Genomic DNA, 10,222 nt, shown 5'->3' on the forward strand with positions numbered 1-10,222 from the left:
ACGGTGCTATGAATGGTTGGTGTATGGTGCGACTTGTGATTCACTTTAACTCGCAGACGTGGTCATCTGCGTCATTACTAATTTACCAATCTATTTTGCTCGAGCCCGCAAATCTGTCTGATGACGCACCAAAACGGCACTTTTATTTTGCTCAAGCCTTTTTGGTTTTGCTCGCGCCCCATCTCGTTTTGATTTCACCCCAAAAAGTGTTTGTTGGCACCCCGGTCTCTCAGCCTCATTCGTAGTCTTTCCAGCGCGTACGTCTGGTGGTTGTATGGTATCCTCTTGTATTGCGAATACTCCATAGCTTTGAGTGTCGTCATCGCGATCACTGAATGTCGTATTGATCTTCCTTGAGCTCATTTCGATAGCAGGGAAGTCTGGAACAGCGAAGTAACTCGTCAAAAGTCGAGCACTACGTAGTAGCACGCAGTACACTCCTGGACACAATTATTCGGCCACCTCGTCTAGGGCCCATAACTCAGTCATTTTTTATTATTTGACGGTGCGGTTTTCACACAAGTTGCAAAACATGCTTTGAAATAGCAAGGATGTCCTAACGCTCGCATTTTCTTGCACTTTATAGGGAGGCTCACATAGAAAAAAGAGGTTTGTCAAGGTGGTCACAATTTACGGCCAGTTCAGTATCCCTGTACAGTTCGTTGAGAGATCTGTACAGATTATGTATATATGATTTGTAGTGGCGAAATGCGAGCGAATGCCAGTGCAGTTAATTTGTACAAAATGTCAGTGCAGTAAGCAAGTAAGTTGGGTCATGCAGTAATGGAGCTAGAACAAACACAGCAACCGCTGCAATTGCCTCACCGTATCTTAAAACTAGCTGGTATCTATGGCTTCCCCATCCCAAATGCACCAGAAAAATGGATCCGTATCTAAAAAAAATCCAAAGTTTGACGTCACTAAAGTGGGGTTTCTCTAATGCCTTACCCGATGACGTACCATTCACCAGTCCGATAACTGCCCGCCACTTGCATCCGCTATATTGACATGGCGTCTGTCGTGACCCTTAACGGCATGGACGTGTCCGCTCTAGACGAGCGCGAGTACGAGAGCTTCACTCTCTGCAACTCTCTGCAAGTTTTGGTCATTTCAGACCCCAAAACAGAGAAATCTGCGGCCGCCATGGACGTTCATGTGGGTCACCAGAGCGATCCGGAGGAGCTCCCAGGACTTGCCCACTTCCTAGAGCACATGCTGTTCCTCGGCACAGCCAAGTACCCGGACGAGAACAGCTACAAGAAGTTTCTAAGCTCTCACAGTGGCCGAAGCAACGCGTCGACGTCTCAAATGCACACTAATTTCTACTTTGACGTGCTCAGCGAGCATCTCCACGAAGCGCTGGACCGTTTCTCGCAGTTCTTCATCGCCCCACTGTTCACGCCTGGAGCCACACAGCGTGAGATGAACGCTGTCAACTCGGAGAACGCCAAGAACCTGCAAAACGACCACCGACGACTATATCAGTTGCAGAAATCGCTGTCCAATCCGGATCACCCGTTCCACAAGTTCGGTACGGGGAATCTAGAGACTCTGGGCAAGATCCCAAGCGAAAAAGGGATCGATGTCCGAGCAGCGTTGCTGGACTTCCATGCCACGTACTACTCGGCCAGCATCATGAAGCTCGTGATCTGTGGCAAGGAGAGTTTATCAACTCTGAAAGGCTGGGCAGAGGAGCTGTTCTCTGAAATTAAAAACACAGGTCGAACCTTCCCGACGTTCGGAGATGCAGTGCCATTTGACGAGTCCAGACTCGCTCGTGTGGTGCATGTAGCTCCTGTGAAAGACCTTCGTGTCATTGACATCTCGTGGCCGCTACCGTCGCTACATTGGGACTTTTTGACAAAACCCACGAAGATCTTGTCGCATTTAATGGGTCATGAAGGCCCGGGCTCGATTCTGAGCTACTTGAAGGCTCAAAAGTGGGCAAATGCGCTCTCTGCTGGACTCTTCCGTGACAACGAAGACTGGGGGCTATTCTGCGTCAAAGTCGACGTGACAGATGCAGGCATCGAGCATGTAAATGACGTCGTTGAAGCGGTGTATCAGTACATCCAGACGCTGCAGCAAGAAGCTCCTTTTGAGCCCTGGATCTTCCACGAGACACAAGATCTAGCACTGCAAAACTTCCGCTTCAAGAGCAAAGAGAGTCCCATCAACTACACGAGCCACTTAGCGAACGTCATGCATCGCTATCCACCCAAGTACATCCTTTCCGGTGGCTACCTTCTGTATGAATACGATGGTGATAAAGTCCAAAAGATACTGGACCTACTTACTCCGCAACGCATGCGTCTTACCGTAGTAAGCAAGACGTTTGAAGGCAAGACTCAGTGTGTGGAGAAATGGTACCAGACTCCGTACTCAGAGGGCTCTATCGATGCTGAGTTGCTTCAGCGCTGGACGTCGCCTGCACTCAACGTGGCACTGAAGCTCCCTCATCGCAACGAGTTCATCTGCAGTGACTTCCGTATTGTGACTCCTCCTCGCTCAGCTATTGGTGACGATACGACTGTGTCTCCTCCGATACTACTACAACACGATGAACAGTGCCGTCTTTGGTACAAACCGGACATTCAGTTCCGCAAACCCAAGATGATGATGCACTTCCTGTTCTACTCGCCTTCTCTATCGACCACTCCATACCACGCAGTCCTCACGAGTTTATTCGTACGGTTTCTGAAGGACAAACTGACGGAGGTGTCTTACGATGCTGAGCTCGCTGGGATGGAGTACGAGATCGGCTTTAACTCCCGTGCTTTGGAGCTGCATGTCGGGGGATATTCCCACAAATTACCCACGTTGTTGTTCAAGGTCCTCCAGCAAATGTTAGAGATGACAAGAGCCGAGTACAAGTACGAAGACGCGGTCTTTGAGCGTGTGAAAGACCGTACGAAACGGATGTACGAGAACTACTTCCTGGAAGAACCGTACCAACACGCTGTTCACGTCGGTAGCCAGCTGCTGGAGGTCTCGAAGTGGAGCGTGGACGACAAGATCCGTGCTATCGAACACCTCACATTGTGTGATCTAGCGTCTCACAGTCAGTTCGTCTTCCAGCAAGTGTTCGTTGAGGGATTCTTGTACGGGAATCTGCAACAAAACGCCGCTCCAGCATTGATGCAACAAGTGTTGCAGCAGTTTAACTTCGGGAAAAGAAAAGGCAGTTTCCCTCTATTTGCCAGTCAAGTGACCAAGCCGCGGGTCGTCCAACTCGCCGATGCCGAGGCGTATCGCTTCCAACGTCGAGAATGGAACGAAGCCAACCTCAACTCGGCGATCTGCACTTTGTACCAACTAGACTGCGAGACGGACGGCAGTACGATGTCTCTACGTGCGCGTCTCGAGCTCTTTGCGCACATTTTCAAAGAACCTTGTTTCAATCAGCTTCGCACTCAGGAACAGCTCGGGTATCTCGTCTTCTCGGGGATTCTACGCATCGAGGGCGTCGACTACTTCCGTATCCTGATTCAATCGGACGTGGCGTCTCCACAGCTTCTGGACCAACGTATCGAGTTGTTTGTGGCTCGATTCCGATCGATCATTGCGGAAATGTCGTTAGAAACGTGGCAGAAACAAGTGAACGCTGTTGTGAAGGCCTTGTTGGAGAAACCCAAGCACGAGATGGAGGAATCCATGCGTGCGTGGCGTGAGATCGCCAACGAGACGTTCGTGTTCGACCGTCGACAGCGCGTGGCTGCGGTGGTGTCGACTCTACAGCCTCGTGACCTCGTGTCGTTCTTCGACTCGTTCATCGCTGTTAACGGCGAGCGACGGAGCAAGCTCAGCATCTGTCTGTATGGGGCTAAGCACCCATTCCCGGTGCTGGTAGGGGGCGCGAGCTCGCGTTCTACCGTCACGTCCACCGGTCTGACTGCGGCGATGCTGTTGCAGCACCAGGTGGAGACGGAGAGGAGTCATCAGGTCAAGGTGATCGACGACGTCGCTGTGTTTAAGCAGCAGATGCCGCTGTTCCCGGAGCGAGCCACCAACAAACCCACCGCCGCTAGACTGTAGACTCTCTACCGGTCGACTTGACCCTACCTGCATAATACACACGTTGCAGCCGCTTCAAGTTGAAGAGCTCCGAGCTTATTGATGATGTCACAGACTACCATCTACCCCGATGTCTCATGGACATCCTTAACCTACATTCGTGTACAGTTTCCGATCCTATACCCCAACCATATATTATGAAAGGTTATTTCAACTGATTCAAAAAGACCATTAAGACAATGAAAAACAATGCATCCGATTCATAAGGGTATAGATAATAAAATTACTTATCCAGAGTACTCTACAGTATAACCGTCATTATTGTGATGATGGAATCTCGGGAGGACTCGGTCATAAGTCGCCGCGCCGACAAGTCCATGACCAGTGTCAGCCCCCAAGCTTCTCCTCGCCCCACGGCCGCGCCTGGCTCCCCCTCCATGCTTACAGCTATCCAAACGACGTTCCTGCCACCGAAGCCGGCGCTGCGTCCTCACGCGCGGGCGTCCGTTCCGAACCTGCACACTTATAATGCGGCGCCCTCTGATGTCCCCAGTACCGTAAAGCTTCTGAGCGAACTGGAACGGTCCTGGGCCATGTTTGCCGCCTCCTGGAGAGTCGTGGACTTGTTCGCTGGCCTCCAGATCTGGCAAGAGCAGCCCAAAGACACCGACAACGGCCCGGAGCCGCTGAATAATGTGCTGCTGTCCACTGCGTCCGCTGGATTGGTGACGTTTCTAGCCGGACACATCGGCGGCGGTGGCTTTGTCGTGTCATTACTACTCACGCTGTTGGTAGTGACTGCAGCGCTCTGGACGCTGTCCAATGCTCGAGCCAAGAGTGCAGTACCGTGCTTTAAGACGCTGCAAGTGGTGGATGGCTCGCCGTCCGAGATCTTTATGTACCTGATGGGCATCAAGAATTATCCGGTCTGGGATGCATCAGTGGAGAGGGCGGAGGTCGTGCACACGATTGATGACCACTCGGATATTATCCACATCGTCTACAGACCTGTGTGGATGTGGCCTCTGTAAGTACCGTGATGGATTTTTCATCTGGGTTTTATTCACTTCTAACGGGTCATGTTAAAAATAGATGGCTGGCACCGAGGGATTTATGCTTGCTGAGGTATTGGCGTCGCGCGGAAGATGGATCTTATGTCATTTGTATGCAAAGTGCTTTACATCCCGAGTGTCCTCCAATGCATGGACTAGTACGGGCAACATGCAAGGGTGGAGGTTTTATCATTTCACCCAGTGTCACCCAAGGAGATGAGTTAACCTCTTTGGTCACCAACGTGGTGCATCTGGACCCTCAGGGATGGGAAGGTCAATTGCTACAACGTTTAAACATCATGCACTTGTATGTACGACCACAAGTTTTAGCGTTAACAGGACTCCGAGACGTCATGGAAGCGCGTAAATACGTGTGTCCGAATGTCCCGGAAGAGTTCTCAGCGGCTCTTGCAGCGTCAACGGAAGAGCAGGCGAACACTTCAGTCCAGGGAGACACTAATGCTACAGACACTGAAGCTCCGGTTTCTCGGCTCGAGGAGTTCCCGAGTAATGTACCGCGCTCTATGTGGGCCGAGCCGGACGGCGCAGCGATGATGGTGCGCGGTCCCGACTACATAACCGACCGACGGAAGATCCCGTCGCAATCTCCGTTCTTCCGTCTGGTGGGATTGGACCTTTTCGAGTCTTCAGAGGCGGTAGAACACATCGCTTCGCGTCCAGACAACTCGGTTCAACGCGAGTTGCGACGTCATGAAGAGCAAGGAACAGAGATGCCATTTACCTTCGTGGTTAACTTTGTAGTGCCGGGTAATCCGCGCATCAACTTGGTGCTGTACTACCAAGTTCCCCACCCTTCGATATTGACCGATGGCTCGCCTTCTTCGGAGCTTATGGCGGACTTTTTGGAAGGTTCCGACGAGTTCCGTAACGAGCGCTTCAAGCTCATTCCCTGCATCGTAGAGGGAAGCTTCATCGTGCGTCAAGCTGTGGGTTCTACCCCAGCTTTGATCGGTAAAAAGCTGCGTCAACCGTACTTTAGAGGCAAACAGTACTTCGAGTTGGACGTGGACATTGGGTCATCAGCGGTGGCCAACCGCGTGGTCGGTCTGGTGTCAGGGTACACTAAGAAACTGGTGATCGACATGGGCTTCGTACTGGAAGGCCAGAACCCCGAGGAACTACCTGAACGACTCTTCGGAACTTGTCGTTTGGTGCATATCGACCTAAGTGTCGCCAAGAAGCTCACGTGAAAAATTAAAGTAGAATCAGTGATAGAAACAGGAGGCTTTAACCCTCTATATCCCGTTAGAAACGGTATCGTAATGCATGTTGATCCCATTTCGGCCACAATATAAGAACCAAGATCATGGCTACAAGGTCGCCTTCGATTTCTTGGAGCTCATCACAGTCATTTCTAAATTCCTCGGGAGAGACACAGCAATGTCTTTTCGGTACATTTACGCAGATCTGGATGCTTTGAACCAGGACGTGTGCAAGTACATGCGCGCGCACTCGAAGGATTTCTCCGACGCTGAACTGACCAAGCATTTCCCTATCAGTGCGCACAAACTGACCACGTTTCTATCCTGTGGTGAAGCGACAACGTCTTTTAGCGGAAGCTATTCCTATCGGAAACTTAAGGATGTCGAAGCGTTTCGTGGGAAATGAGACCCAAAAGCGCGTCCCAGTATCGAACACTTGGCCATCTGCCCAAGCCCAAGCGGAATCCCGAAAATACCGAGACGCTGGTGCTAGTTGCGGGAAAGTTAGCGGGCTCAGTACTTCTTGGAGTGGATAAATATTTCGAAGCTGGGTGGAGGGTCCACTGCTATTGCTTTCGAGATAGAGACTCCAAGGTGTTTGATCGACTGATGTTGGAACATCCAACACAGTTCAAGTGTTTCTACTTGAATACTTCGGTTAGAAACCTGATAAAGGAGATTTCAGGAGACTACGAGATGATGTTCACGGCTAGAGATTACCCGTGCGGTTGACGCAGTGAAAAGTATTCCGATGAAGTACAAAATATCAGATTTGTACGAGTACATTCACGAGCTGCAGGTGAAAGTTTTAGAAATGGAAACTGATTCGGAAGCTCAGCGTACAAAGCAACACGATACTCTGCACTCGAAGCTTCAACGACAACAAGAAGCTTTTGCATATCAACTCAGTAAACATGACGAGGAGTTCCAGAAACATTTAAAAGAATACCAGAAAACTGCAACAATTCATCGTAAACAACATGAACAAGTAATCGAGGAACGAGTCAAGAGTTGTACAAATGAAGTGGAGAGTGCGTTGTCTAACCTCGGAGAGTTGTCGGAGCGGGTTAAACAAGACGTTGAAGAGTATCAAAGAGCTCGACTCGATGAGGAACTTGCACACTGGCGACGAGACAATGTCACGAACAGTAATGGTCAAGGCACACTAGATCAGTCATCGCTGTTGGATGCAATCGACTTTGTATTCAAAGAAAATGGAGTTCCCTCTGGTATCAAGAACTGGAAAGCTGCTGTTATGGTACTGGTGCTTCACAAGATAACGGCGTGGCTCTCCTCTGCCAGCTTTGGGGCGGATGTGGTCGGTGTGCTCACAGCGTCACTCGCTGTTGTTATCATAGCATTGTGCTTCGCAGATACCTAAGTAAAGCTAGTATACCGGTACAGGTCAGTCCCTTTCCCTCATTTAGTTGAAAGGATCTTAACTCAACTAAGGACGATGTTCGCGCACATATGCGAGGCCGCAGCGGACAATATTCTCAAGGCCAGTTAGAGCTATCCTTCCCATTACAAATTGACGGAGTTTTTAGCAAGTTCAGGAGGAGAGATGATGGTGTTCCGAGGAACCTATTATACGTTAAATCTAAAGGACGTGTATGCCTTTCGAGACGCTGGCTGGGATCCACGACCAAAGAGTAACGTCGAGCATCGTACGCTGGAAAACTTCGTACAAGACGATAACGGAGCGTTGGGGACAGGAAAAAAAACACTTGTTCTACAGTAGGAGGAGAGCTGTCGAACTCGATAATAGACCGGGTCAAACTGTACTTCGTTGCTGGCTGGAGTGTTCAGTACTACAGCTTCCGCGAGAGAGGCTCTAAAGTATCCGATTGGCTTCGTGCAAAACATCCAAGATACTTTTAGAGTGTTTATCTGGGTGGAAGGATCAACAAGTTACTAAAAGGGACACGGGACAGAGTACAATGGAGAGGCTTGATTGGGTGGCTGGTGACCAGCGCTTTGTGCTGTTAAACGTCAACGAGCTATCTGCGAGCAATAAACTGTACACGAATGTTGAAGACGAGATCAATCTGACAGCTTTGACAAAACTGGTATGTGAAAAAAATCCAACGATAATGACGCATCAAGTAGCCATGTACGATCAATCGAACAGGCTTCCTGCACAAGCATTACTCGCTAATGTATGGGTACAGAGCAAGCAAACAACTGCAACTGAAGTAGCAGCAGTACAAGTTGAACAGGTCAAGCAGTTGATCTCAACGACACCGGCATCGACTCGGAAGACTTTGGTCTTAGTAGCGGTGGATAAATCGCTGACATTGCTCGACAAGAACATGTGTGATCACCTTCTTCCAGACCTTCTCTCCAAAATGTGACACGTCGAGATCTTCTTGTGGAGGGAATCAATAATCAGTGAATTGTTGAATGCTCTCCACACTTGTTGGAATCAGGTAAAGTTGAAGCCTCTGGATGACAAACTGGGCGTATTCGCGAGCTCAAAGCTGCAAGACCATGTCAACAACTCCACCGTTGTCGGAAGTTTTTCTGTAGATTCGAGGAGAGCGATACAAGAGCCGGTACAAGACAATCCGGATGATCAGCAGCAAGAATACGTCGATGAGCAGCTCCACCAGCAGAAGGCAGAATTGAGCGTAAACTTGGTGAGCAGCAAGACGATTTCTCGCAGAGTTTAAGCACCTAAGAGTAGCTACTCGGGAAATGGATACCAGGTGGAAAACAGCTTTTCGTCGCCTTGAAGACCACGTTGAGTGGGAATTGTGTGAGCAGCGAAGAAAAAATGAAGAGGAACGCAGCGAGAGAGAAAACCTTTTTGCGTTTTTTTTTCTAGCGATCGTAGTTGTTATTGTTGCGCAACATGCGGATATTCCTCTGTTGGACGTGGGCGAAGTCGATAAGTCATGGACGTCTGATACATATACAGACTCCGCCCAGAAACTGAAAAGGGTGGACCTTCAAAGTTCCCCCAGGTTATAAATTATGTACCTAATATGTAATATCACAATGCAAATGTCTCACATTTATTTGACGTCGCTCATTCTCACTTGGTGTCGACGCGTGGGGGGGGGGGGGGGGTTCTCCTTCTCCTCAGAAAAAACTATCCCGCTCTTCATAAAGCAGTGGCGAATTGTCTCTGGAGTGATATCGTCCCATGCTTCGTCAACCCACTTCATTCCTTGCAATTGGTCAACGTAGTAGATACCCTTTCCCTCCGGAGCCTTGTTTGGCATCGACTTGTCAGCCCTATCGCATGCCAAACTCATGTACCTATCGCGATAACCACTCTTTGCTGCCACAATAATTCCGGCGTCCATTGGCTGAAGCTATGATGTAGTGTTTGGCGGCAACTTCTGCACAGTGATGTTGGTGAGCTCACCGCTTTGAAGTTCATGAGACGTTGCGTTGTCGACTAACAGTAGAATGTCTCTGCCTGCTGCACGCATATCGCTATCAAATAACTTGATCCACTCCGTGTACAAAGTCCGCGTCATCCACGCTTTAGTATTATTCCGGTAGTAGAAGCCGAGTTCATCTCCATACTTTCCCTTGTAGCAGTGAGGGCGTAGAGCTGTTCCGATGTAGAAAACTGGACGCTTCTCAGATCCGTCAGCGTTAGCCGCCAACGCCACCGTTATTCTCGTTTTGTCTTTCTTTAGACCAGGAGTGCTCTTCATGCATACGCCCTTCGTCTTTGCCGAGCGATACAGGAGCCCAGTTTCGTCCATGTCCCACATGTCTCGCAGCGCGTAATGACGAGTAATATCTTGCATCGCCATCATCCCTTCGCGAATAATGTCAGCGTCCACAGACCTTGCCTCGCCATGCATGGTTCGAAATCGAAGGCCATGACGCTTCATGAAGCGCGACATTCACCCGTCAGATAGTTTCAGAGGAGGAGGGTGCTTTAGGCTCGCCATAATACGCTGGGCCTTCTTC

The 10,222-nt window shown here is 49.7% G+C and overlaps 4 protein-coding genes across 4 annotated transcripts; all 4 read left to right on the plus strand.

Moving 5' to 3' along the window:
- Positions 1 to 1,008: 1,008 nt before the first annotated feature.
- PITG_08991 (insulin-degrading-like enzyme, metalloprotease family M16A, putative) lies at positions 1,009 to 4,035 on the plus strand (the record flags this gene model as incomplete). The annotated part of the gene is made up of 1 exon (XM_002902976.1): positions 1,009 to 4,035. The coding sequence occupies one exon, from the start codon at positions 1,009 to 1,011 to the stop codon at positions 4,033 to 4,035; it is 3,027 nt and encodes a 1,008-aa protein (XP_002903022.1).
- Positions 4,036 to 4,451: 416 nt separating this feature from the next.
- Positions 4,452 to 5,045, plus strand: PITG_08992 (uncharacterized protein; the record flags this gene model as incomplete). Its single annotated transcript, XM_002902977.1, has 1 exon — positions 4,452 to 5,045. The coding sequence occupies one exon, from the start codon at positions 4,452 to 4,454 to the stop codon at positions 5,043 to 5,045; it is 594 nt and encodes a 197-aa protein (XP_002903023.1).
- Positions 5,046 to 5,179: 134 nt separating this feature from the next.
- Positions 5,180 to 6,277, plus strand: PITG_08993 (uncharacterized protein; the record flags this gene model as incomplete). Its single annotated transcript, XM_002902978.1, has 1 exon — positions 5,180 to 6,277. The coding sequence occupies one exon, from the start codon at positions 5,180 to 5,182 to the stop codon at positions 6,275 to 6,277; it is 1,098 nt and encodes a 365-aa protein (XP_002903024.1).
- A 190-nt stretch (positions 6,278 to 6,467) lies between these two features.
- PITG_08994 (uncharacterized protein) lies at positions 6,468 to 7,670 on the plus strand (the record flags this gene model as incomplete). Its single annotated transcript, XM_002902979.1, has 3 exons — positions 6,468 to 6,604; positions 6,697 to 6,990; positions 7,034 to 7,670. 3 exons carry the CDS (start codon positions 6,468 to 6,470, stop codon positions 7,668 to 7,670), a joined length of 1,068 nt encoding a protein of 355 aa, XP_002903025.1.
- Positions 7,671 to 10,222: the final 2,552 nt, after the last annotated feature.

The sequence above is a fragment of the Phytophthora infestans genome, genomic scaffold, assembly GCF_000142945.1.
Source record: "Phytophthora infestans T30-4 supercont1.16 genomic scaffold, whole genome shotgun sequence".
In the NCBI taxonomy this organism is placed as follows: domain Eukaryota; phylum Oomycota; class Peronosporomycetes; order Peronosporales; family Peronosporaceae; genus Phytophthora; species Phytophthora infestans.